Below are 13,770 nucleotides of genomic sequence, written 5' to 3'. Positions count from 1 at the left end.
GACACCGCTTTATACGGATTTGAAATGCAATCTCTGGTTAGGGAGATACGTCCCCGACAAGTTGGTCTTGAATCAAATAGCGATTTACGCGTGACTACTTACTGAATAGCGATTTGTAGTGTTATTTAGTAAGTCATCACGCGTAAATCGTTATTTGAATCAAGACCAACTTATCGGGGGCATATCTCCCTAACCGGAGTTTAGATTTCAAATCTGTAAAAAGAGGTGTCTTTCTTATTGAGTCTAGTTTATTCTTATCAATTTTCAGCAATTTTTATGGCAATTTCATACCTATTTTTGGTCAAAAACAAAGACCCTGTCAAACTCTATATCGTTTGAGTTACTCATATTTTTAGTTCATTTTGCAAGAGTCATATCTCCCCAACGGGAGATCATTTTATAAATCTGTAAAAAGGGTTTTTTTTTGCGTTATTTGTCTAGTTTATATCTGAAAATTTTTAGAACTTTATATATTAATTTGATATTTCAAATATATAAAAATCTGGAACTATTTTGTTTAATCATGGTTAAATAAGATTAATCTGTAACGAGTTCTGAATTTTAATAAATTTTAAATATCAAATATGTATAAACAATTATAAAAATTTCCAGATATAAACTAGACACATTAAGAAAGAATTCATTGGGGAGATATGACTCTCGCAAAATAAACTAAAAATATGTGCAACTTAAATAATGCAAAATAATAGGGGTCTGTTTTTTAATCAAAATGAAAAAACAAATTACTATAAAAATTGCATAAAATTAACAAGAATAAACTAGACTCAATAAGAAAGACACCTCTTTTTACGGATTTGAAATCCGATCTCCGGTTAAAAAGATACGCCCCTGACAAGTTGGTCTTGATTCAAATAGCGATTTACGCGTGACGGCTTACTGAATAGCGATTTGTAGTGTTATTTAGTAAGCCGTCACACATAAATCGCTATTTGATTCAAGACCAACTTGTCGGGGGCGTATCTCCCTAACAAAAGATCGAATTTCAAATCCGTAAAAAGTGGTGTCTTTCTTATTGAGTCTAGTTTATTCCTGTCAATTTTTAGCAATTTTTATGGTAATTTCATACCTATTTTTGGTTAAAAACCAAGACCCTGTCAAACTCTATATCGTTTGAGTCACTCATGTTTTTAGTTCATTTTGCAAGAGTCATATCTCCCCAACGGGAGATCATTTTTCAAATATGTAAAAAAGGTTTTCTTTCTTTACTTGGCTAGTTTTTATTTGGAAATTTTTATAACTTTATAAACTCATTTGATATTTCAAATCTGTTAAAAACCGAAACTGATTACAAAATTTATGGTTCTGTAACAGGTTCATTTCCTAAAATTGAACGGTAACTTTCAGAAGTCACCATCTTCAAACCAGAAAAAAAACAAAAAAATCGTAAGAAAGAGTGTTACAAAAACCTTTAGCAAGAAACAACCGAAGGAAACATGAGCACCATGATTAAACAAAACATTTTATTGCGCCGGGGGATGCCCCCAAACCCCCCTCATGTAAGGGCAAAATCTCTGAATCAGGCATTACAACTCATCAAGTTGAACCATGCTACAGTCATTTTGCAGGTCAGTCGATGCTTGATGGAGCAGTGTAGGATTGTCTGCTAGATTTGCACAGAAGTAAAAAGAGAAGGGAGAGAGAGAGAGAGAGTTGATGTTCGTGGCCTTCTCCAGGGGGGATTCCTTTCTCGGATAATCCTGCAGTGCATCAAGTTGAATGATGCTACCCACGCTGGGAAGAGCCCCCAAACTCCCCTCCTGTAAGGGCCAAAACTATGCTACCCACGGGGAGGAGCCCCCAAACCCCCCTCCTGTAAGGGCAAAAACTCTGAATCAGGCTCCACAACTCATCAAGTTGAATGATGCTACCCACGCTGGGAGGAGCCCTCAGACCCCTCTTCTGTAAGGGTAAAAACTCTGAATCAGGCTCCACAACTCTTCAAGTTGAATGATGCTACCCACACTGGGAGGAGCCCCCAGACCTCTCTCTTGTAAGGGTAAAAACTCTGAATCAGGATCCACAACTTATTTAGTTGAATGATGCTACCCACGCTGGGAGGAGCCCCCAAACCCTCCTCCTATAAGGGTAAAAACTCTGAATCAGGCTTCATAATAGTCAATGTGCAGGTCAGTCAGTGCTTGATGGAGCAATGCAGGATCTTCTGCTGGATGTACACAGAAGCAGAAAGAGAAAGGAGAGAGAGAGTGAGAGGGTTGATGTTCATGGCCTCCTCCAGGAGAGATTTTTTTCTCGGATAATCCTGCAGTGCAGAGACTGAGTCTTAAATAATAATCTTCGGGGCACTTAAGTCTTTACAATCACTCCTTTTCTACAATCATTATTTTTTTTGGCACCAATGGAGGAGAGGATAATTAAGTCTTTGCAATCGCATCAAACTCCAATGCTAATTAATGCTGACAAACATGGGGATACGAGATGCACAGGCTTAAATACATGGTGCTTTTTGGGACCCCCAAGCATGAGATGCCCTGTTCGGGGGGGGGGGGCGGAACATATAACCTGCTTTGCTGGTATGAACTTTCACAAATTAACGACACCCCAGCTCCATATAATAATCATACTCTTTGGGTCCTAACTGTTTTTAATCAGACCTGATCATTGTTTATCACCAAACACTGACCTTATACGGTTTGGTACGGGTAATACCTGTCTCAAACCCAACTAGTTGGCACCCCTAGTCCCGTCACCCGCAACTTCATTGGTAACAAACCTTGGAAAACGGATCTGGACCTATCCATACTCTCTCTCTCTCTTGGTTTTCGCTGGGAAAAAAGTGGAAAGAATATAATTCCGTTTGATTACATGCTAATAATAGAGGGTCATCCGCCTATATCGGGGGGCGGCTGAATACTACAACTCTATGTTATAAATGGGAGGACCTTGAGATTTGAGACCCTTACCTGTCTGTTTGGCAAATAGATATAGAAGGCTAAGCTGTCCATGTAAAATCCAACCCAATAACCAACAGAAGAGAACAGTGTTAAATACCAAGTAAAGGGTTTGGTAGCGCTATCATCAATTGGGCTCCATTACTCAATATTTCTTCCTTCCGTCTTTTTCTTCCAAAGAATCCTCTCTCTCTCTCTCTCTCTCTCTCTCTCTCTCTCTCTCTTAAGAGAGTCCATTAGAGTATATGGGTTCTATTTTCTTGAGTACCATCTTGCTCCTTGTTATTGAGATATCAGGTGCTCATGAATCCCATTTTAACGATAACTACAGGGTCACATGGGGAAACGACCATGTTTATTCGTTAGACCATGGAGCGCTGATCCGATTGACCATGGATAATTCATCTGGTATTTGCCTTTCTCTCTCTCTCTCTCTCATGTGTATGTCAATGGTGTTTGGAAGATGATTGGCAATGTGATTTCTATGTTTCATCTGTAGGGTCTGGTTTTGCATCCAAACACAAATATGGCTCTGGATTTTTCCACATGAATATCAAGCTCCCAAATAATTCAGCAGGAATTGTGACAGCTTATTATGTAAGTTCTTGATAATCATTACCATCTATTTCTATTTCTTGTTTATGCAGGACATGCACCTAAACGCAATTCCAATAGGTTACATCATGAGTATACAATGCCATCAGCTATAGTCTTTTTGGTTTTTTAGAAGAACCATCAGCTATAGTCTTGAAGCAACTATTATAATTATCCGTAAGGCTGGGTGGTCGTGTCCTTAATCCGGAGTTTTACCTAGCAGGGAGGCACGCTCATTACATGACCCAGTTCTCGGTGAGTGTTTTACTTTCTCATAAAAAAACACTATCATCTCATTACCATCATCGTCATAATCATAAACAACATCACCGTGATCACGATACATGATTGTAAGCCAGTGACGATTGAAGTATGAAATTATCTGCAATCTCAACAACGATGTCAATTCATTGTTAAGATCATGATGCAGTGATATCATATTTATCTATTGGATTATAATGAAAATTGTGTTTAGGAGATCCATACAAGCTAATCAAACTGCAGCATCTAAAGAATCATGCTAATATATTTGTTATCATAACCATCCTTTGATTGCAGAGACAAAAATGGTTTCACACGATGGCCATTGCATCGATTACTGATAAACATAAAATTGATATGTGAATTATAATTTGGGTGCAATTACCATTACGCATATGAGGGCCATTGCTTTGTGCAACGGCAAGTGTTCGGTTGCTAGTGAGAGATCACAGTTTCGAATCTTGAGGATGCCACTTCTTACAAAAGGCAGGAATTTAGGACCATTTGGAATCCACGCCTTCCAGCACCCTGGAATATGCATGGGACAACACTGGGTGTGGCGCTTTCTTACCATTATGCATATGACCACATCAAAGGGCATCAACATGATTATCATGATCTTGATCATTTGCAGTTACAATCTATCAAGGTCATGAAGGCAATTGATGTGACTAAAGTAGATTATACATCTTAACATGATATTCTGACCACCCTTAGTTACCCATGTAACCAGGGGGCTGATTGTGAAGGTGTTGAGTTGAAGGCACCAGATCAAACTCAGCTGTCACACAGGTGTGTTTGTAGCTTTAGAAGGTGGGCCACGTTAGATTGGGTGGCCACGGGACCCACCTGAAATTTGCCTTGCTGGGGAGAGGGTCATTAAGTGGCCCGGTTCTCGGCAAGGATTCCTCATCATTTAAAAAAACAAAAAAAAAACATAATCTTACTTTTCTTTCATATTCATGCTAAAGCGCAATTTCCATTAATTTTGGCCCTATACACTTAATTACCTCACTTAATGCTATTAAACATAATTATTTTAATCAATAGCATGCTTTGTTATTAACTCTGAAGTCATTTGCTAGTTCCCCAAAATGCATGAGTGCATGAATTTCCAATCTCTCAATGGCAGTATCATCTCTAACTGAAACTCATTAATTTAACTTCAGGATCTCACTTAAAACCCCAGCATTTACTTTATTTCACTGTGTTACCATGCAGTTGACATCTCATTCAAATGCACATGATGAACTGGATTTCGAGTTCTTAGGAAACATGCAAGGACAGCCGATAATTGCCCAAACAAATGTTTTTGTGAATGGTGTAGGCAACAGAGAGGAGAGGATGCATCTGTGGTTTGATCCTACACAAGATTTCCATACATACAAAATCCTTTGGAACAGCAAACTGACCGCGTAAGCACTCCTATTTTTTTTATTAACAGTAAGGAACCTCAGCACTGGTTTGGACATCTTGTTACAGGCCGAGAGGTGTCACATTGACCATGGACCTGTTCGGTGTCCGCAGTGTAAAACTCCATGAATACTTTAGCACTAGATATAGTTTCTCATTGGCTTTAGCCTTGCAGCAAAGGATGCATACCCCAGGTTTCAAACTCTCGACCTCCAACTTGAAAGCCTTAAGCCGACACACCTAGCCAGGTGTGCAGAACCCTTGTATAAACCCCCTTTATCTTGTCGTCTAAGCCAGTCAAAGGTTTTGTTAGATTCAGGTTGGATTATAGGACTGGAGGAGTCTACGGCTCAGTGCATGTCCAGCTGGATTCGGTAATTGTATTAACCGGATCAGGTTTGCAAGATTTTTTTTTTGAAAGAAAAAAATTAATTCATTAGTATGTCGAAAGAATTAGGCATTACAATGCTGCAGCAAGTGACGAGGTATCACTTGTTGCGACAGGAAAACAGAGAACAGAAAAACCAGTTACAGTCCATTCGTGTCCATTCATCTTCTGCGGAAACAGCGGCTGCAGAAAAAACAGACAACTAGCCATTCTGTTCTCTCATGAATTTATCACAAGTCCAACATTTTTTGTAATTTGGGAGCTTTGCATTGGACATGACCATGTGTTACCAAGATATGGTTTTGCCAAAATGTGTCCTTGGAGTTGTAAAAATCTATGGGACATGCCATTTTGGTGGTGTGTCCCTGGTGACATGATCAGACACCCTCGAACATGTGGACACTGACACTCACACTGACACATATGGACAATATTTTAATATTATGTTATTATTTTTTAATATTTTAAGGTTTTATTTCAATAAAAATGCATTTTTAACATCAAAACCTGAAAATTTAATTTTTTATTTGTTAAAAAAATTCATGTCATCATGTCCTACTTTTCGAGTTGAAGCTCCAACAATTTCTGATTTGAGCAAAATTCAGAATATAACTAAACTCGGCTGTAACTCGCATGAACCAGTGCATTAACCATCCAATTGACGCGTTTTTTGCTTTTTAGAAATTGATTTTGAGAAGGAAAGAGTTTAGGTATCTATTGAGTTGCCTATTTATAATTGTAAATTCTTCTTCGTTTCCTATAACTGGAATTTCTAAAAATAATTGACTTGTGGTCTTCTCCATATGCCATCCTCTATTTCCGTTCAGTTCTTGAATCTTATTTAATTCTGTTTGTCGAAATTAATTTTTGAGTTTGGATTCTCATGGGATAGGTGCCAGGTGAAGACTAGTGCACAAGAAAAAATGTTATATATTTCTTTTTATTTCTATATTTTTAGCTTTTGAACAGGTGAAATGTAATTTTAGTTTTTAATCATTTTTATTTCTAAATATAAAGAATTATAAGAAACTCCATGTCATCCCAATTAACTGGTCGAGTCATGCCGCGCTGGCGCCAAATGGCTTTTTCCGGAGTCGCCACCTGTGCCAACCATGCTTGTGAATGGTGTTGAAATGTGATGTTGGGTTTGCCAACTCCATCCCAACACAGTGTTTTGGCAACATCCCTGCTCCCAAACAACATAAGGTGTTGAGCAACAGCAACATAGTTACTCCAAGCAGCAGAGAGCAATGGAGAAACTGCATACGAAACATTAAGGGGGGCATTTGAATGTGTGGACAAATAGGCGCTTATTTCTACTGACTTTGCCATCTTGCCCACCATACAATCGTTGTTTCTTTTGCAAGGGCCAGGATTATTTGTACCCAAAAAATGAGGATAAATAGTCAGACCCAAAGGGGTCTGACATTTATCCTTTTTTTTTTGTGCTTACACGAAGGACTACTTGTCTGAGTACTCAAATGCCCCCTAAAGGAGTTGGATCTTTGGTGGTTGGATTACTAATTACACCATACCAGGATAAAGTAAGGAGCCATCAAGATACCTGACTCATCATCTGGGTGCACCGGTACCTGCCTAAATAACAATGATCCTAGATTAAGTTCTGTCTAAGATATGTTTTTACTTAAATAGTACATAGAAAATACTCAGGTCAAGCTGGGTCAGGTTGGGTGTCAGACCAAATTTATAACCAAAACCTAACCCACATATTACTTGGTTGAGTTTGTGTCGACCCGAATAATATTTGGGTTAACATTTTTATGTTTTGGGTTGACAATTTTATGTCCATTCCTAGGTATTTGGGTTGGATCAAGTCGGGTGCCAATACAAATCTGACCCATTGACAGCCCTAAGGTAAATTGTGTAGCGAAATGTTTGAGCCTTAATTAATTAGACGGTTAGACCCTGATCTCCAAATCTAAGCTTTATCAGTAAGGGGTGTCAACGGATTGGGTATGACCCGATCCAGACTGCCCCTGATCCTATAGGGTCAGGTTACAAAAAAGGGGGTCCGATTAACTATCTGGGTCGGACCCATGAGATCCAATTATTAAATGTGTCGGTTATGGTCTGCTAAATTTTATACCAAACCTGGGTCCAACAGGGGTTCCGATTAAGATCCACTGCATTTTTTTTACTCAAAGAAACCAATCCAGGATCAAGGACCTAGCCACACTGGCTCTGCCTGGTGTACTTACGGTTGCTATCCTGACAGAGCAAAACTCCCAAGGCTTACCCCTCGCCCCCAGGGAGTCACTACACTTCAGCTTGCAGAGAGGTGATGCGCATGAGATTTGAACTTAGACTGCCCACCTAGCGACCTAGACCCATCTCACTAAGCCAAAACCCTTGGGGCAGATCCGCTGCTTTTCAATGTAAAAAACTTAAAAAATATTATTTCACCTGGTATGGATCGGATCTGCAGGTTTATCTAATTCTTATCGGATCTGGGTACGATTTTACTTATAAAACATCTGGTCTGTTCTGAATCCAAATTCTATATCCACATCACTTAGTTGGATCCGGGTTTGGACACATTTTAGCGAGGATCCGACCCATTGACGCTAAGGCACATCAAATTCTAATTTTATTGAATCACAGTGTCATTGGATTGGGTGAAACTAGACTCTCTCTAAAAGTTGACGCTGCTGCAGGTTTTTTGTGGATGATATACCTATAAGAATCTTCATGAACAAGACATACATGGGAGGCGTTTATCCATCTCAGGCCTTGCAGATAACAGCAAGCTTATGGAATGGGGAAACTTGGGCAACAGATGGTGGGCACACAAAAATAAACTGGACCTTTGCACCATTTGTGGCCGGCTTCCAGAACTTCTCTGTTGATGGCTGTCCCTCTAATACTTCCACTGCTCAGGCTTGTTACATAAACAGTGATTGGTGGAACACTGCAAACTACACCAACTTCACCTCTGACCTCATTGAGAAGCATCAAGAAGTTAGGAAAGAGTACCTCATATATGATTATTGTAAAGATACAACCAGAAACCCTAATCCTCCCCTTGAGTGCCCTGAATGAGCCCTCAAGTTTTCAATATTGATTTTTTCTGGCGTTTTGGTTCTTATTGATTCATGTTCTTTATTGAATCTTGGGAAACCATCAACAAAAATGCTTAATTGATGGTCAATAAGAGTTTTCGTGCTGCTTGTGTTTAATAAAATTGCAGTTCTCTCCCCTTACATGGGTCAGTATGAGTCGTGCTTGTGATGATAATGTGTCAATCTTTATGCAAAATGGGTCGATTGAGATATTGATCTGACTCAAATCTCATAATTAGTAGAGCATAGTCGCATTCGTAGTCGATGCACCCTTATGTATCCCGTATCAGTTATACTGGTACCAGATAGCAGAAATTATAAAAAGAAGTATCAAATAAACTCATCTCAATTATTTGAAAAAGCAGAAACTCGTTTCTTGCGTATCATAAATGAGTAGCAAACTGTCTCTCTTGACGTCTTTGCATGCCAAAAATAATTGCATTTTATAAAGACTATTTTCATTAAGGCTGCCAAATATTATAAATGAGTAACAAACTCTTGAGGTACAATGCCTTTATTTTTAAGAAATCGCACTAATGGCCATTTCTTTTGTCACATCTCAATAAAGCGATCATAATATTCGTCACCTGACAACCTTAATAACTTCATCGGTTTATTTCTCTACTTCTTTCTTGAAGACCTTAAAAACCTGAAAGACTTCTGATTTTTTAAATAATAAGTAAAGATACATATACCCTGAGTAATCGTCTATAAATGTGACAAAATATTTTTGACCTGTATAACACGGTGAAAAAAAGCCGCAAACATTCGTATGCACTATTTTTAACTTTTCATTGTTGCATTTGGCATCTTTCTTATATGTGTTAGACTGCTCAGCCTTTATGAAGTCAACACATGACTCTATATTCGTTAAATCAAGGGATCTAAGAATTACCGCTTTCACGAGTCTTTAGACTCTTTCTTTCGAGATGCGTCTTAACCTCCGATGCCAAAGCAAATATGATTGATCTTCCTTTAGGCCACATTTATTGTCAATCATTGTGTTCTCAATAGAGTGAGATTCTCGAATTTGAAATTTGGTTCTTAATCGATACAAACCATCACACATATATGCAGAACATATATTCATTGATTTTTTCATAATAATAAGCTTAGAATTTTTAAATTTAAATATAAATCCAAACTTATCAAGTTTTGAAATTGAAATCAGGTTCCGACTATAGGATGAAACATAGAATGTATCAACCAAATCCAATATGAATCCCGACGGGTTGAGATTTCAGTCGATGAAGGTTCCATCGGAGGTCAGTGACGTTGACAGCCAGTAGGCCACCGATGCCGATGACCTCTGGCTGCCACTCAAGCGATGTGGGTCGCCGGTTATTGCTCTCTGGCGACGTGGGTCGCTAATAGGTCATTCAGTTTCTAAGAAACTGAATGCATTTCAATTTCTTAGAAACCGAATGCAACCTTTAGTTGCTGGATACCGAATCGGGTCCGACATACCAAACCCGAGGCGACCCGATCCAGATTTTTTTGGTGGATCAGGTTTGTCGGTTTCATTGGATCAGACCCAGACCCATAATGGTTCCGGGTCTGGGTTTGATAAAAAAATATCGAGTCCAACCCGGTATATGCCTGGACTGGGTCTGACACGATCCAAACGAGATTCGGGTATGACCCAATCCAAAACTGGATCTGAGCCATCCGGATGAGATCTAGACCCGAATACCTTATGGGTCTAAATTATAACCCGATCCAAATAGATTCAGATCTTAACCTGGTTCAACCGGATCAGACCATACCCAGAACCAAATGGGTCTGGTTTCGATCCAACTAGGTCGAATCCGATCACCGAATCGAACCCCATAGGATTCGGGTCTGACCCGATCTACATAGGATCCAGGACCAGTTCAGAGCTATTTTTGACCGATTTCTTTCGATTTTTCACCAGTTCTGAGATTTAGAGACCCTATTTTCATGAATCTATGAAAATACAGGGATTTTCTCATTCGGTTATAGGGTTTTATGAACTTTTGCTCATACTTGACACCGGTTTATAAGGTTCAAAACTGGTTCAGACCCTTTGATGACTGGTTCAGGGCCGTTTCAGACCGGTTCAGGGTGTTTTCAGACTGGTTCCTACTTGAGGACCCCGAGTTTTACCCATATGAGCATGCTTTTGTTATTTTTCATGCTTTATAAAGTGTTTATTCTAAAGAATGCATGACTTATGCATATTAATTTATATGTTATACGTTGGTTAAGTTATGCATGAATTTTTTTAAGTATAAATTATAACTAAATTCATGACATTTTGTTATCAAAATTAGTTTATGCATATAAGTGGAAGCATGAACTTGTATTTTGATGATATAAACACTACAAAAAATTTTGTAATTAGCGACGAAAATTTGCAATAGATTTTTTTCATCACAAATTTGCGACAGATTAGCTAAATAAAACTATCCGTCGCTAATTAGCGATGACATTTGTCCGTCACTAATCTGTCGATAAATAGCGATGGATTAGCGACGGAATTTGTCTGTCACTAATTCGTCGATAAATAGTGACGGATTAGCGATGACAAAAAAATTGTCTTAGACTCCGTCGCAACTTAGCAACGGATTAGCAACAAAAGGCATCTGCCGCTATGAAAGTTGTAACTTAGCAACGAAATAAGTCCATCGCGAATCTGTCACTATTTTTTGATATAAGTCACTCTAAGCCACAACATTCTCTCTCCTCCCTCTTTGATTTTCCCCAAAACCAAACCCCAGTCCGCCGTGTTCAGCTCCGACCAGCAAACCCCAGCGTCGTCGTTTCCCTCTTCGTTAGCCACTGACGGCGTGTTACCAACAACCACCATCCCCCTTCTCAGTAGGCACCGCCGACCAAAGATGTCGGTGACCCCGAGTACTCCCCTCTGCTCCCATTTGGCAAACCCTACGAGCAAAGCCATTGTCTCTATTGTTGACACACCGGCGATCTCTCGGTCACGGTCTTCGTGCTCTCCCCTTTTCAGTGTCATCGCTGCAGTCTCCAATGCACCAAACGATCGATGTTACCTTCGTTCCCCATCTGCGAGCTCCTACAAGCCGGTCCTCCGTGCCAGCCCTACCGCCGCTATCTTTCTCGGCGTCTCCCAGGTAAACCCTGCGACCCCCTCTCGCCTTTTCCTCCTTTCTTTCGGGATCGTCGGAGGACCGATAGAGGGCCAATGTCCTCTGTCAGAGCCTCCCCTTTCCCTGGGGTTTTCAGAGTCCGACAAGGGGGCCGGTGGTCTCTGTCGAACCCTCCCCCTTTCTTTTGATAGTTGCCTGAGGGCTGACAAAGGCCCGAATGTTTTCTGTTCCTGCCTGTGTGTCATCTCTGCTATTTTCCTCTATTTTTTTTAATATTCGGGCAAATTGTGATTATTTATATATCCATTGAGATTCTTGAGCTAATATTAATTTCACTAGTGCCTTTCTGATATTGATTCCATTTTGTGGTGTTTCGAGAATGAGGCTCGAGAATATGTATTGTGATCCATTGATGGTTGTTGGCCATAAAATCATCACGAGACAACGTTGGATACCAAGCCAGATGCAACTTCAAGTACTTGAGAATATCTTTGAACAAGAAAATGGAACACCTAGCAAGCAAAAGATAAAAGAGATAGCCTCTGAACTGTTGCAGCATGAACCAATTTCAGAAACCAATGTGTATAATTGGTTCCATAATAGGAGGGCCTGGTCAAACCAATGTGTCGGTGATTTTCTCTTCAGGTTTTTTCTTCTTCCCTCTTGAAAGAAAAGAAATATTAAGAGTTCTATCTTTTGTTTTCTTCTCCAGTTCTGCTAAATATTTTCTCAGCCTCGGCAAATTCCACATTCTTAACCTTGCATCTAACTTTTGGTGTGTGAATGCAGGGATTGAGCATCTTATGGGAAAAATGGAAGGCCCAGACTTCAGTCCATTCTGCAAGATTTTTTTTTTGAGGTGCACCTCAAGACGTATGAGGCGCATGCCTTGGGGCTCTTTTTTTTCTTTTGAAATTTGGCGATGGATTAGCGATGAATAATATTCGTCGCTAATATGATTTTTTGATGTTTTGCGATGAATTATATTCTGTTGCTAATTTGTCGCTATTATAGCGATGAAAAAGCGACGAAATATAATTTGTCGCATAACCAAATCAGTCTCGGATTAGCGACAGATCATGTCCATCACTAATCTATCGCTAATTAACGATGGATTAGCGACAAATAAAATCTATCATAGTTTAGCAACTAGAATTATGTGACAGATGCGATTCGTCGCTAAGCCATCAAGAATCCATCACTAAGCATGTTAGCGACGGATGTTGTGACGTATTAGCGACAGATAGCATCTATCGCTAATACGCATTTTTCTTGTAGTGAAAGTATATTTGTCATAAATATACATGCATTAAAATGTGTGCATAGGCATGCTCTATAATACGAATATGTTTTTGATAAAAGATCTTGATTGACCAATTCATGTAATCACCAAAGTGATCTGAGCTGTGTTGATTGAGGATTCTTTAAACTGTATTAAGATTTGTTATTATGATTGTGTGTGAATTTATGAAACATCGATTCTACCCAAAGGTAGGTCATTGTATTCTAAATTTACACAGGGTGTAATAGTAGATGTGTATTTCAGCCCATGAAGCATGTTTGTACCCAAAGGTACAGTGTTGAATTGCCTCTAGTTACATGATCTGCTAGTTTTACCAACTGAAGTCAATTTCTTGTGAATTGAAGAGACAAAACAACTATAAGTATTGTTGTTTCCACCAAAGTGAAACGATAATGACTCAACTATGCTTATCTCAGAAAAGGTGAATAATAAGAGGTCTCACATTTACTTTTTCAATATAAATCTTGTATAGAGCAATTTATCTCTCACTCATACGAAAAATAGGACAGCCGTTCTGAAGGCTGTCTATGAGAAGTGAGAGCGCTTAAAATAATATCCATGAGAAGTGGGAGTGTTTGAATAATCTTAGCCTATTGTTTTAACAATTGTGAGTGGCTCAGAATATTCGAAGTAACATCTTCCACTGCAAGACAATGAAGGAATTTCTGAAATCTATTGAGACAGAACTTATTGATTTATACGAGACTTCGTCACG

The 13,770-nt window shown here is 39.2% G+C and overlaps 1 protein-coding gene across 1 annotated transcript; it reads left to right on the top strand.

The window, feature by feature from the left end:
• Window positions 1-3,175: 3,175 nt before the first annotated feature.
• On the top strand, window positions 3,176-8,646 carry LOC149818519 (xyloglucan endotransglucosylase/hydrolase protein 2-like). The gene is made up of 4 exons (XM_089986237.1): window positions 3,176-3,338; window positions 3,430-3,527; window positions 5,007-5,200; window positions 8,262-8,646. Exons 1-4 carry the CDS (start codon window positions 3,176-3,178, stop codon window positions 8,644-8,646), a joined length of 840 nt encoding a protein of 279 aa, XP_089842363.1.
• Window positions 8,647-13,770: the final 5,124 nt, after the last annotated feature.

Source organism: Nuphar pumila, chromosome 13 (assembly GCF_984573655.1).
Source record: "Nuphar pumila chromosome 13, dmNupPumi1.hap1.1, whole genome shotgun sequence".
Lineage (NCBI taxonomy): Eukaryota > Viridiplantae > Streptophyta > Magnoliopsida > Nymphaeales > Nymphaeaceae > Nuphar > Nuphar pumila.
The sequence above is the reverse complement of the archived record's forward strand: the minus strand, read 5'-3'. Positions and strand labels throughout refer to the sequence as shown.